Below are 15,224 nucleotides of genomic sequence, written 5' to 3' on the forward strand. Positions count from 1 at the left end.
CGCCTATACGACAACGCATGTTGTGAGCAAACGTGTCCCGCCTCCGCACGTCAACTGTACACAATCAATACATGCTGGGGATTTTAAGTATAGAAAGATGGCCTCTAAGATGAATATTTTTCTTTTAAACATATTCTTATATAATTTATGAAAAAACATTAGATTCCACGTTCTTTGTAGAATTGAAGATACCTTTTTTTTTCAGTATTCACGTGCAAATAATAAACCGTAAGCCGCAACTTGAAATTGTGGAAAAACTATGACAACAAGACGACCACGCTGGCGGCGCGCTATGTGACGGGATTCTCGTTAAATGTGATTATCCTTAATTTGTCTCACAATAGAGAGATTAATTTGATTGTAATTAGCCCCTTTTACTGTAAAATAAACAATTACGAGCCTAACAAAGGAATTATTTTTCCCCACGAGTGCTTGTTGTTGATTAAATATATATTTTCATCTGCTTGCTTTGATAAAATATGAATGATTTCATAAAACAGCTTACAAAAAAAAATGCGCACTCCAAATTATTTGCGTAGAGCAGTCTGAAAAATAATTTCTTTACAAATATTAACAGAAAAATTAGGAAATTTAAGATGCTGTATCTGCTCTTGAGTTTTAACTCTTTCCTTGTAGAGTCGACGAGTTCGAACATGTGCCTTCAAATCTTGGAACTGCGCTTGTGTGGGATTTTCTTCCCACATTCCAAGAAACGTGCATGTCCGGTTCATTGACGATGCTTAATTGTCCAGAGACATAAATGGCATTTGTCAATAATTGTACGTGCGATTGACTGGCACCCCTCTCACTTCTCTCGTCAAACATGAGCTGGAATGAGCCCCTTGATTCACCGCGACCCTTGAAGAGAAGCGGTATTGCGAAAATCTATGGTTGAAAACAAATATTCTTCGCCGTGCTTTAATCTTAAAGCAGATTCAGAAATAACGACTCCGCTCGAGAACTGAAGTGAAACTTGAATTTCTAATCGACCAAGCGTTATGCATATATGCTGCATAATGGATTATACGTAGCTATCCATGCACCGTGGATATCATGTGATAAGGCCAGTAGAGGCAGCAAGAGCGGTAATAGGTGGGTCGTACTCAAGGGCCTCTTACCCGCCGCCGGCCCTTTGGGAAGCGCACACACACACACACCCACACACACACCTACATACACAGTTAATGGCAAAGTAATACCCTCGCAGCTAATTAGCATGATCATATTTCTCACATTACATGAGTTCCGCGACACAGTAACACAGAACGGACCGATACGGCGTAAACATACCTCACCTGGGATCGCTCATGCAAATGACAGCGCTTTCCATGCGAAGCGACGGGAAAAATGCATTCCATCAATTAATGATTCTCACTGAGAGAACAGCGCAGGCATCCTGCTAGTTAACATCTTTGCCACAAACATGCATCCAATAAGGATGACTCGAAACACGGTATGGAAACAAGTCGTTATCTGAGTACAAGGCGGCACAAAAGAAACGCGGTGCGGGAAATCCAATTACGCTCACAAGTCCGCACTAAGTCATGCGGTTCATCAGAGACTTTTTGAATAATTGAAAGGCTATTTACATATTGTGTTGCTGTATTATTATTGATATTAATATACTGTCCAGCACTCGCCATTGGGGAATACTAAATGAGGATTTTTTGGTCATAAGATCCAGCAGAGAAAATACAGTAATTCTCCACTTTTCATAGGAGCCAAGGCAAGAGCTCTGTCGCGAGTAATTGACTCCTTCATCTGAATATGTTTAGAATTGCCTATAGAAGGGGTGGGAAAACAGGCCACAATGGGTTCTACAATTTGACAGAGGGGCTGGACCAGGAACAGATGGATGGTGTGTTTTGGAAACCTCACCTCATCGGAGAAAATAAATACATTTAATTTTGAATGAAAGTGAACAAAAGCATAAAAAAAAAATATATAAGTCTTTGAATAACCACGGTATTTATTAATTTAATTGTTTCAAATTCGGCGGGCCGGATTAAAACATTTAACGGGCCGCATGTGGCCCCCGGGCCATAGTTTGCCCACACCTGGCCTATATTAATCATTTTAAACCGAAAATATACAACAAACTACTATCCAAAATGGGTTCATTATAACTTCAAACTGATCTTACATTTGTTTTAACAATAAATGATAAAAGAAAAAAATGCACCAAAAGTGTGCATATCGCCTACATGTATCAAAAACTCTCCTTCTTCCATGAAAAACCCAGGCTAAATTCAGCTCCTGCATCATCATTCTGCATCACCTGTGCTTCAAGCAGTGGTTGAAGACAACAGTAAAGCTGACAGATATGTAAAACATATTAATAATTACAAAATTCTTCCTTTTATTTTAGGGTGTTTATGACTCGGGTCTATGTTTTGGTGCGGGTCCACAGGCTGGTAATTCTCCACTGGTGTTTAGTACACTAATAAAATGGGCGCTCGTGAGAAATTATGTGTCACTTATGCTAATTTTATTGCACTTTGCAAATCAGTTTCATTTTCAAATATCGCTCGCGACACTGCAGGCATCGCATTGCACCGCGACTCCTGTCTGAGTCATTCACCGCACTTGTTATGCAACCCTGTGTGTAATCTTGTTTATTAAGACGGTCCTGCAACAACCAGGTGCCTGGAAGGCTGACGTTAGATGAAAGCAATGTTGAGATGAGAATTTGAAAAAGTCTGCACATGCGCTTAAATTACCGCAGGCAGGCCAAGTCGGAGTGATAATTAATACAGTAAATGTATGAAGAAGAATGAGGACTAAAGATATGCTTTACTGCAACAACATAGGCAATGCGACATTCCACAAATGTGGTCGAGACAGACAAATTTGTCATAATGTGAAAGCAGGCATACTATCATGTCGTTAATCAACTATTCGTGGGGAATTGGGACCGAGCCCAGTCGGAAGTATAAAAAAAAAAAAAATAAGTAGGTGAATTTTTTGTTTTGGTACAAAATCCTAATAAATTAATTTTTGGGGTCTAATCATACAAAACAAAATCATAAAAACATAATAATCAAAGAAAAATAATGAATGCGCTGAATAGTGCTGTGTGCATTTGCAAGATGCTAGATTGTGAAAGAACCCCAAATACAACGCGTTTCTACAAATTTGATTCTGCCCTCCCTGAGTGTGCATTAAGATGCTTAATGACACCCCTGTTGGTGTTTACTGTAAAAGTAAACACACAAGACAACGTATTACACACACATACATTGAATATTTTTAGATACTCTACAGACATTTAGTTTTAGAAACATCGCTAATGCTAATGCTAGCAGTCATGTAAATCCTGGCTACCAGAAAATTAGCATTGAATTCAAGGCGTGGTAATCCTTGAAATAATTCATATTTACACACAAGCGCTGTAGGAACACGTCCAGAGAAGCAATATAGCAATATTTAAAGGCATATATTTGTCGTAATCTGCGTAAATGATTTATATTAATAGAGATCAATGATGACTTTCTTTTACTTCTTTTTAGTGGTGTTCCAATACATCTTTTTCATTTCCAATACAATACTGAAATTGCAGCCTCAAGTGTTGTCCGATACCGATCCAATATCAGGTTTTATTTATTCTTTAGTATCAAATGTTTGAAGAAACTTGATCAAGTAACGTTATTCAAACAAAGAACAATATTTCGCAACATTTGGCATGAGAAGATAGGACCCATTTATTCCAAACATTTGGATTGCATGAATTCCACCTAAACATGACAATGTACTGCCCTTGAATATAATAAATGTAAAATAATTTAAAAGACTCTGATAAATAAACCTAATAAAGTCAATAAAAACAAATGATACCTGTTGAGGTTTTCTTCATTTATTTAGAATAATTTTTTTATATCCACGCTGCTGGATAGAAGAGCAGAGGTGGAGTCTGGAATGGACTGCGAGTATACTGTGCTAATTTCTGAGATTTCGGATGTAGGCCGATATAATCCGAAACTGTTTTTTGGGCTGATATTGGATCATCAATACCTATAATGGATCGGGTCAACACTCCTTTATTTTTTTTTTTAATATTCTGTGAACTCTTTTTATGCACGGCACCACACTGCCCCTAAAAGGCCAAGGAACTTCTGGAATTTACTTTTATTTATTATTTTTTTATTGCTATTATTTTGCATTATAATTTTACTGTGTTACAAATGTATTTTCTCGTTGCTATTTCAATACTATATTCAAAGTAGTTTTGATAGTTGAATAAATACAAACTACAAAGTTTCGAGCTTAATGAATATAATGGTATTTATTAGTCATTATTTCAATATCAATCAAAGTAATTGTGTTTATTGTTTTTGTTATAATCGCCCAGCCCTAGCCTCCTGCATTAGCAAAGATTCCCAAGATATGATAAATGTTCATAATTACATCCTTTACACCGATTGAGGGCTGTGCATATCCCACATTATACTGAACCATTCTTCTAAATAAGGATACGTCTGACTGGCTGAGGGGAAAATGACATGGAATGCAGCGGGTGGGAGTGAGGGCTGAGAGTCATATACATACTAAACAGCGAACCGAGCTGAAGAGATACATTTCAAAAGGGACTCCCTCTGCTGTGAGGATGTTCCTACAACCACTTCCTCCAAGACTCCATCCCAGGAGGATGTGACTCATGGATACATCATACGAGACATCCCGCATGCACAAGCACAGGAGTAGTGTGTGTGAGTGTGGTGGTGGCGGGGACTCGGACTCACCTTCCGTGGGTGAGGTTTTCAGTCGTTTGCACAGTCCCTCAACACCCCCGTAGTCCTCCTGGAGCTTGACCACCGCCTCGGTGCCGCGAAGCTCCATGAGTGAGCGCAGCTCCATGAGCGAGCAGCCGAAGCCGGCTGCGTGGTTGGCGCCCTCATTTCTTTGGTTCTTGGCGTAGAAATCGCTGTTGGACATGTCCCCCATGATGCCGATCGGTCGGTTATTGCTAATAGGGTTGGGTTCAGTCTCCAAAGTAGGATTCAATTCGACAAAAAATAAATTAATAAATGGGAATGCCACTTGTGGAGATATTAAAAAGGAGGACAAAATCCAATTATTGGAGCATCTGTTTCAGCATCAGAGCAGAAGAAGAAGAGGGGAGAGGAGGGAGGGGGGCGATGTAGCACAGACTGGGGAGCATCCAGGTGAGCGTCGGACGGCCCCTGTGGTCAAGTCCTGAGAAGGTCGCGAATCTTGGGGGGGGTGCGGGGGCTCAGGCTCACCACGGCTGCAGTCCAGACCCGCTCCATGCGTGGCTTCCCATTGCTGCGTTACGACTGCCGCCTCTACATGGTGGTCCTCCCCATCACTGCTGGACAGAAAGATGGAGAGGAAAAGGAGGAGGAGGAAGATGTTAGTTCCGAGTGGGCAGAATGTGAAGGACAGTGCGGGAGCGGGAGCGTCGCACGGAGGTACAACCACAGCCCGCCACTGCGGTAACTCCGCCGCTTCTGTGTCGATCTAACAGTGCTAACGGAGCTGCTAACCTCATTCTGAGGACAACCAGAGAGAGAGAGAGGGAGAGAGAGAGAGGCGGGAGAGAGGACGAGGATGAGGATGAGGAGGAGAGGGAAGAGGATGCTCCTCTCGGATGCGGAGAAAGAAGATGTGTGCGCGCGGGGGAGGGAGGCCGGGAGCCGCTCTGACGACAAAATGGAAGAGGCGGCACGCAGCGACACACTGTCGCCGGGGAGGATGGGCTCATTTGAAACGGGGAGGGGTGGAGGATGCTTTGGCGTCACGCGTCTCATCGGGGCTCATTTCAACGGACGGCGCCGCTTCAAGACGACAAGAGAAGACACTTGGACTTCCTTTCTTACTATTAAGCAGTCAGTCACATGTAGTTATCGCGGCTGATAGTCAATTTTGCGGCTGTTAATTTCATTGCCAACTCATTTTTAATATCGAGTCCATTTAGGTTTGCTGTGACATAATGCTGCTGACTATTCTTGCTGCTGTTCACATTCAGTGCACTAATACGAATATTTCGATCTTCACTGCTAATGGACTCGTTTTCGATACGTAGACCGTAGATACATAGAATGCTGCTGTTCGTAACCGTGTATGCAAACACAATATGCTAGGGATGGGTGAGTACCGAAGCCGGCCATGTTTTAAGGTATCGAGTATTCCCAAAGGCTGCCGATACCACCCGCTAATATCAGACAATGGCGGCCTGTAGCGGCAGTTATAATATCAGGAAGTAAATCGCAAGCATGGCTGATTGACAAAATTCTACGGCATTCTTGTCAGTCTTCTCAAATTAGATGCAATTTCTGCAAGCATGTCTATGTTTGTAAGGTTTACATGAATGCTTTTAGTGCATTATTAGTGTGTTTTTACCAGAATTTATTTCATTATTATTTGCTAACTCAATTTGGGCAATCTGTTGACTTTCCCCATTACGATATTTTATGCATTGACTTATTTTGCACAGTTACTGGTTTTCGTCAACTGAGAAAAATAGAATGTTGAATTATTTTTTGTAACATACATTTTGTTGACTATTCTTGCTGCTATTTGCATTCACATTTGCATCCATAGAACAATCCATTCTATTATTTCTGTACGTATTTTAAATGTAGTTTCCATTGATCTGTTTGTTTTCCTTGCTGACTTCTCATTCATGGATACAGGTATCGTTTTTAGCTACATACATAGCGCTTGTTGACTATTCTTGCTGCAGTTCACGTTCACTTATGCAGACATAGTATAGTATACGGGTTGACATATTTACATATAGTTTTTTTTTTTTTTGCTTCATACATTGCCACGGACTTTTTAGTGTGTGGATGTATTCATGTAGCATTTGTTGTTTATTTCAGCATAATCTATTATTCATCAAAATATTCTCTGCTGCATTCATTCTATTCGGTCTCATTGTATGAAAGAGAAAACTCATAAGCAATGAACGATAATCCAAATAATCATCGTGTATTAGCCTTGTTTGCGTTGTAGTTTCTCCATTTAGTACTGCATCATCTTTTTGCCCGAACTTTCCTACTTTACTCTACAAGTAGACTGAAGCCATGTCGACTGTCCTGTGCGGATGCCAAGGCGGGCATCTGTGTCGGCCAGATCTTCTAAATGAAAGCAAACAAATGATTTCCCAGGAAAGAGCGTGTGTGCGCGTGTATTCACAACCAAGCACCAAGCGAAAGAGTGAAACGACATCATACACCTACAAAAAAAAAAAAATGACATCATTGCGGGTAGCAGATGGGAGCACCTGCAAAAGAGCCACCATGTCCCTGCGGGGCCCCCCAACTCAACCTTGGGCATTCAACCCAGCTGCTCATCTTTGCAGACGACCAGGCAGTAAACTATGAAACAGAGTACTAGGTGGAAAAGTCCATGACGGATTTGATTTCTCGGTGGGATGGCACGAGAATCCTGCTGATTTCGAAGAAGAATCCTTCTCATCTGAGCCAAGATGCACATCATGATTTAGACCGAATTTATAAATCCATGTTTTATCTCCAATTTTCTCCGCTAAAAACAAGCTAACAAACAGTGAACAGCGGCACCTTTCGACACTCTTTGAACTTTATTGAAGAAATAGTAGCAAGACAAAGAAACAAGTAATCTATTCATTCACGAGCTGCTACGGCCATAACTGAAGCCCGGGCGCGCAACACGCAGGCTGGCTAACTGGAGCTAACAACAGCCAAGTACACTGCTGACACACACGTCACTCATGTGCCTTTTAAAGCCATACACATTGAAAGTCACAGAAACCACAGGGAGGGCTATTGCAAGGTGGACAAAAATCATTCCCGCACCACACAAGCATATGTTGCAGAATTCGTATTGCTGTTCAGTAATGCAAAATCTATTTATCTAATTACTCCGTTGATGGAATATTTGGTAGAATACTTGATTTTAAAAATATTTGCAAACTGCAGCCACAGGCCAGAGTCAAAAACCGTAAAGTGCATGTTTGGCTAATCAGCAATTCACATTCGTTACGAAGCAGAGTCCATATGTTCTCGGCTACTGTTCTTACTGTTTTCTTGGCAAGTTCATGGCAGACAACAACGGTGCCCCAAATCATAAAGAAAGGACAGGGAGAGTGGCAAGAATAGGATGTCAATCAGACACTGACAAAGGAAACGATCATCTTGACACGTTTCAGTTATATTTTTTGAATATGTTATCTAAAAACCACAGCACCCCCCTTGTGAGACTCCTCGGTCCTTCCATAAGTTACTTTCCCCACCTCCCAGTGTCCCACTGTGTCCGTGTCTCCTCTCTCGTCTCCTTTTACTCACTTTTGGCTCTCATGAGCTGACAGTGACTAATGACTAACACGAGCCCACGCTCCAGGACAAAATGCCCACTGTGCAAATACGGTAATTAAAAACTCGTTTGTTTGTTTTTTTGACCAAAGTAAAAGTGCATCTAATTGGACTTCATGTACCAGGACACCATATGGGATGTGAGCCTTAATTTGAGCAGATGCCTAAACCACCTGATCATACAACTATAACATATGCGCATGACGTGTACATGGCAATAAGCATTCATTTTGAGAACAAGCACTAACCATGAAAGCATGTTCCTACAGTGAACCGACACTCTTTCTCCAAATGTCCTTGAGTACAGTGCTGAGATTTGAGCTGTGCCCACTGCAGCAGCAGCAGCGGGAGGAGGAGCACTGGCACACAGCGCCCCCTGCCTCTGAGGAAAAGCAGTGCAAGAGAATCCCCTGGGGATGATTGACTCACAGGCCACCACTACATTAGGTAAGGTCACCAAAATATTATTATGGCCTGTCAGTATGATACAGTGCAGCGCACCACTCCAAGCTACAACCACAGTAATAAACATCATTCAAAATGTTCATAATTGTAACAAAATAATCGATATCCATCAGGAGCAATGGGGAAATACAAATAATATATTGTCAGTCAGTACTTCCAATATTATTATTGACCTCTTCAGGGATATAATCAAGCATACACAATACGTATAAACAATTTAATAATAATAATAATAATAATATTCCCTTTATTAGTCCCACAATGGGGAAATTCGAGATTCGAACCCAAGCCTCCTGGGGAGACTGGGTCCTGAACGCGGCGCCTTAGACCACTCGGCCATCCTGGCAGCTAATTAGTAATCGATGCAATGATTGGTTTACTCACTACTGAAATAAAAAAATAGTAATTTGATAAACATTTCCTTATTAATTCACTACTAAAAATAAACATGTTAATTAGCAATTAAAAAAAATGATTGACTTAATTACTCCCAAAATAAAAACAAATAAAGACCTATTATTATTTTTTTTTTTATCTTTAAAAAATTACTAGAACCTTAGCATTCCGACTTTGTTATGTGCTGTATAGTTTTGATTGTGGAGACCTTTCGAACAATGAATTTCCCGTGAAGAGATAGAAAGTATTTGTCAATCAATCAATCCTTTTGTAAGAGAGGTTAAATTGCAACTTAATTACATAAAAATCTTGACTGGTTAACTCACCACTTGAATAAAATGAATGCATCTTGTAATTCACTATATAAATATACTAACTTAAACAAATCTGTTAGCTTAATTCAGGCCTTGGTGTCATTTTAAATATGATTGTCAGGTATATGACCTCTTAAATCTACTGTATTACATGTTTTACTTTAGGTATTACACTAAAATACGCCATTGGGTTTGATTATTTAAATTATTTCGAGTGAGTAACAACTACACAGTAGTGGAAAGGGTCATTATATGTGTTTTTTATTCATTGCGGTATTTTCGTGCTCAATTTGTTGTATCGAGCTTAATATGGATGTAGGTCCAGATCCAAACTGCATGTACTGCCTGTAAGGCGTCAACATCCGACAGAGTAGACACAGAAGAGAACAATGCATTAAAATAAATTATATAGCATTTTCACTCTTCTGGCACTGATTTAAATAGGAATAACTTCTTCAATTCTTTTGCTTATGAAGCAAATTGACATTGTATTAAACGGTCTGCACATGTTCTGTGTGCTACTTTAAACAGTGAAAGTGCTGGAGTAGTACTCATGTTTCCTAATGTTTTGTTAAAAAATATAAATTAAATACTACATATTCAGAAACAGTAATCCGGCAACACATTGTGTAAAACAACTCAAATAAACATTTTTTACTCCAAAAAGATAAAAAAAAAATATATCAAATGATATTCACCAACAGGCACAATTAGCATGCTAGATTAACCACTTTCAAACCTAAAACGTCCCCAAATCATGAAAATGTCCAATTGTCTCTGTCTCACCGCATCGGCAAAAAGCGTGCGCACGATTTGTGCCATAATTTTCGTTCCAAGCTGAAAATGGGCACAATCACTTTCTCATTTTTATGGTCCAGAATTGATGATTGATAATGGCTAGCTAGGACAAAAGAGTCAGTAAAAGACTAGTCATGTCCAAAGTTCGAGATCATTTCACTCTTAACAGTGAAATCTCAGTCAAACAACAAGAAGACGACGACCAAGGGAAAAAAAAAAAAGGGACTGATGACAAGGTTCGACCGAAAAATAGGACAACGGGCATCAGGCCTAGAAAGGAGGATTGGAAATAGAAAGCGATGTTAGTCTATCTTTGAATTCAGCTGTCTACAGGGAGATAAGGTGGAATGGAAATGGTTGGCCAGCAGAGCAGGTCTATCGCACTGCTAATAGAACAAAAGAAAATGATCAGAAGAGTCACTGTTCGCCATTTTTAAATGCATCTACAGGGCTCGAGTCAACATTTTGCAACGACAAAAACAAAACAGGAACGAAGGAAGGAAATTTCGCACATACTAATATGGCATGTTCCCCTTAGTAGTCGCCTTTAGACAGGCGTGGGCAAACTACGGCCCGGGGGCCACATGCGGCCCGTTAAACATTTTAATCCGGCCCGCCGAACATGAAAATAATTAAATGAATAAACCTTGTTAATGTTTTATTTTCTAAATACTGTGTTTTTTCAAAGACATATATATATTGTAATGCTTTTGTTCACTTTCATTAAAATTTAAATGGTTTTTTTTTTCTCCAATGAGGTGAGGATACCAAAATGGATGCAGTCCATCTGCTCTCTGTCAAATTTTAGAACTCATTGTGGCCCGCCAATCAAAAGGTTTGCCCACCCCTACCTTAAGAGGTCAGTGGCGTCCAATGATAACGCTGGCCCATAACTAAAAATAAGCAGACTTTGAGAGAGGCCATTTTGTGCCAAAGGAGCAGAAAAAGGCCTTTCGAGTTCAGTGGCGTTGCTTTAATGATTGCAAAGTGAGACCATCTGAAGATTACGCAAGAAGTGTCTGAAATGCTGACCAATCACAATATAGGGTAAACTTGAAAGTGATAACTGATCCAAACTGGGACATTTTTGGAGAACACTTCACTGGAAGGCAAAACTATTCCCATTTATTTGGAACATTATGTATTTGTAAGAAGTCAGAATTGAGAGGGCGATAATTGACGTTGGCCTGAAATAAAGTACAGGCGGGACGTAAGGAGGAAAGCACAATTCTCCAAATAAAAGAGACCTTGCAGGTGTCCGATAAACGGGACAATCGTCCACTTCATCATGCTTGTCGTACCTACGTCGTTACATTAACATTTTTCATACTTTTCCAATTAGCCTCCGAGTAAACTGCCGCTAATGTGCTCCCGCGCAGACGCCAGTCAATAACGTGACATTTTCACCCACGAGAGGAGCACCTGCGCCAACACTCAATGAGCAAAGCAGATTGTGGCTATGAGCCGGACATAATGTTGCAGCCACAAAAGCAATCCTTGACTTGAGTGGTTAGAACTCTTATAATGCAAAGTTTAAAATGAGGTTATGACATTGCGGCAACAGTAGAAGGAAATAGAACTTATACATGCTTCAAGTGTCAGGTGAGTGCGTAAAGGACGTACAGGAAGTAAAAATGGAAAAAAAAATATGTGGATCAAGTCCCTGAAGTTTCGTAGCACATTCTATTTCCCAAGGTCACGGGCTGTGAAGGGAACAAATATTTGATCCATACTGTACTATTTTCTTTTTCGGGGGGCGGGGGGGTCATCCTTCTGTTGTGGTAGCAACCACAGAGCTATGCTACAGTTTGATGCTGCACACAGTCTCCTTAGTCAGCAATTTGGTAACGTGTACCAGCCGCAGTCAAGATGCTATCGAAAGGAAGAGAAAATAAAAACTTGGTTTTCTGGAATAGTGCAGAAATAAGAGAGATTCTTGAATATGTGACAAGACACACAAACTGGATGTTGGTCTGTTGTATTTTCCAAAATTTGACTTCCAAATTGAAGACATTTCGATGGATATAAGAGCAATAAAATTTGTAGCCAGTTAAAAAGTAAGTCTCGAACGAATCAGCCCAGGAGCTTTTCTCTGGTTCAGTTTTGAGAGCTTCTTTAAAAGTACCAACCACAATGGCTCACTACTTGGAAGGACCACTGACGTTTCAACGGTAGTCTTACATTTATGAACCATTCAGTACATTTGTGGAAGGTAACAAAATATCTGGTCCCTAATGTTCTTCTACAGTACTGACAACAGTGATAAGATACTAAAAAGGAATTTCCACCATGTTGTATATTTTGATACGGTTCAATAGAGTTCCTGGGTCTATACGGGACCATTATTGGACCTCTTCAGCTGGTTTGCCAACCAGTGTGGTACCCATTTGGTGCATCATGGAATAGTCCAGAAATAGCTCATTCGTACTGGACCATGTTTTGGCACCCTTCATCAACCAGTGAAGTGATGCAACCCCCCCCAAAAAAATGAAAAAATGAAAATGGACCATGTTTGCATAAAACGGTGAGCAGGAAAGGCAAATGATAGCAGCGACGCGGTAGTATGATTAAAGTCATGCAGCCTGCTGGTCTGAACAGTGATCTTTGGGCGCATCAACCTATCTGCCAAAGTGGCTGCTGCAGGCAGCGGAATCCGCGACAAGCCAGCCATTTATCGGACACGCTCGCCGGTCATGCACCGCCACTCATATTGCAATCCCGACTCATTCCAAAATCCGTAGTCATCAGTGACGATGTGCAGTGTACATTCATAACAGGGAAGGTAAACACATCATTCCATGACCAATTTGTATGTTTTGCATCTCAATCCACAAAACCCAAAACAAAAAGCACTTACATGACATCAAGGTAACAGTCACCGGCGGTCCTACAATCCACCTGCGAGCGCACCAGCACATGCGGCGATGGTGGCGGCGGCGGACTAACCACCGCAGCAATGTGCTGCACGTGTGTGTGTGCCTGTGTGTGCGTGTGTGAGAATGTGAATGTAGGCGTGTGTGAGTGCGTGTGCATGTGTGTGTGTGTGTGTGATGAGACTGAGGCTGTGAGCAGCTCTCTCTCTCTCTCTCTCTCACAGTGCTGCCACCTCAGCTGGGGCCGTCTCACTGCACAGCCTGTACCATGTCGGCAGGCAGCGGGGGGTGCGGTGTGTGTTGGGGTGCGTGTGCGTGTGTGTACGTACGACAAGGCGTTCTTTTCCCCATTCGTGAAATGTTTTTTGCAAATGGGGCAAAGAGAAAGAAGTCAGGGGAATAGTGATGCTCCAATGGGGTACAGTCCAAAAGAGTCCCTCCAGGTTCAAGCCACATGAATGTACCACCTACGTGTGGTACTTATCGCATTATTAGGTTTCCAGAGTTGTTGAGGTCAAGTGGCCAAAAGTGAAAATGTCCCATCGATAAAGAAAAGTCATCCTTAAAAGGAGACATGATGTTGAGAATTCCGATAAAGTCGGTCAGGAACGCGCACACTGCATTGGACGCATCACTGGGAACGAGACAGCAGCAACAGAGAAGAACGGGGATCTTCCATGTTGGCATTCAGAATCAGTTGATCGTGGTGTGTTAAAGCAACGAAAGATGGGAAACAGGCATTACTGAGGCCATCGAGGAACAGGATTGAGGACCCCTGGTTTAATACTATCTCAATCCTGTTCCTCGAGGGCCGGTGTCCCTGCGGTTTTCCATCTTTCCCTGCTGCAACACACCTGATTCAAATGATCAGATAATCAGCAATGTCTGCAGAAGCTAGATAACCATCCTGATTGGCATCAGGTGTGTTGCAGAATTGAGAGATGGAAAACAGGCAGGACACCGGCCCTCGAGGAACAGGACTGAAGACCCCTGATGGAAACAAACTTGCACGTATGAGCATTTATCAAGTCCAAAAAAAACAAAAAAAAAAACAACGTGTCCATTTTATTCGTTGGACGTTATAGTAATTATTGTGACTGATCTAAGCAAGTACGCTAATATTAGCATGTTTGATGTACTTTTGTCATAGCTGTCTGCCCTCATCCGCAGAAGATCCCGATCTGATCAATGGCAGCCACATTGTATGGCGTAAAAAAAAAAAAAAATAAAAAAAAGTTCCTCTCTGTTTATCTGGTGTCAGACCAAATTAAATGTGACAGCTCGAGACTAGCAGCACCGTAAGGTACAGCATATGACGCCTCACCTCAATTTCAGTAAGTTTCGTGAAGTTCCGACTCAGTCAAAGGAGTACTCCGAGGGAGATTCGAGCGGAGTGTTGGTTTTACAGAACAGCTGTTGAGACTATTTAACTTAGACATGGTAGAAAAAGAGAGGACGACCTACAGAGTGAGAACGAGGGGGCGAGAGAGGGAAGGAGACCAGTGATGGGGATCAGACACAGGCTTTGAATATCAATGCAGCGCAGTCTGAAAGATTCCAGAGCTGCAGTGCACCAAAAAGCTGCGAGGAAGAGCAGGAGAGGACACGCAGCCTAGTGCTGCAGGTACCAGCAGGTGCGGGTGGTCCGGGCATCTGCAATATGTGAGACAAGACGTGTCACATCATTAGGTACACCTACATCAAATCCATTACAAGAACTGCATGAATAATTCTCCCAAAATAAAATATAATAGCCTCATAATGAGAGTTTTCACCCGTGTGTCCTTTTATTCTTGATTCCTGTCAATAATGCAGTGCAGTAGGGGGCGCTCTGGCCAAGTTACATCTGTTCATATTTGTACTTGCCGCACAATGATAAGCATTACGCCCTATCTTTTATTGCCTGAGTTGTCTGTTTCTTCTCAGAAATGACATCGTCCACGCATTTAAGGTTGAAATTGTGTCCAAAGCAGTAAGATCATGTTTAAACATGTGATTTGTTTATTTTCAACGCCGTTCTCTACTAATTAGGCTATGAGCCAGCGCTTGTCTGTTCAAAGGGC

The 15,224-nt window shown here is 41.4% G+C and overlaps 1 protein-coding gene across 7 annotated transcripts in view; it reads right to left on the bottom strand.

Moving 5' to 3' along the window:
- The window catches only part of atp2b2 (ATPase plasma membrane Ca2+ transporting 2), a 78,050-nt gene extending 64,716 nt beyond the window's left edge, over nucleotides 1-13,334 (bottom strand). For 5 of the 7 annotated variants that reach the window (XR_015845744.1, XM_088308142.1, XM_088308145.1 and 2 more), the window contains exon 1: nucleotides 4,740-5,494. Coding sequence is in view for 6 of the 7 variants with exons in the window: in XM_088308142.1 (XP_088164268.1) it covers nucleotides 4,740-4,941 (202 nt within the window). In the remaining variant the exon portion in view is untranslated. Of the gene's footprint in view, nucleotides 1-4,739; nucleotides 5,495-13,145 lie in introns of those variants that run through there. The other 2 variants (XM_088308140.1, XM_088308141.1) reach the window with 2 other exon arrangements.
- Between the last annotated feature and the right edge of the window lie 1,890 nt (nucleotides 13,335-15,224).

The sequence above is a fragment of the Idiotropiscis lumnitzeri genome, chromosome 11, assembly GCF_059441095.1.
Source record: "Idiotropiscis lumnitzeri isolate Australia: NSW breed Sydney's pygmy pipehorse chromosome 11, RoL_Ilum_1.0, whole genome shotgun sequence".
Lineage (NCBI taxonomy): Eukaryota > Metazoa > Chordata > Actinopteri > Syngnathiformes > Syngnathidae > Idiotropiscis > Idiotropiscis lumnitzeri.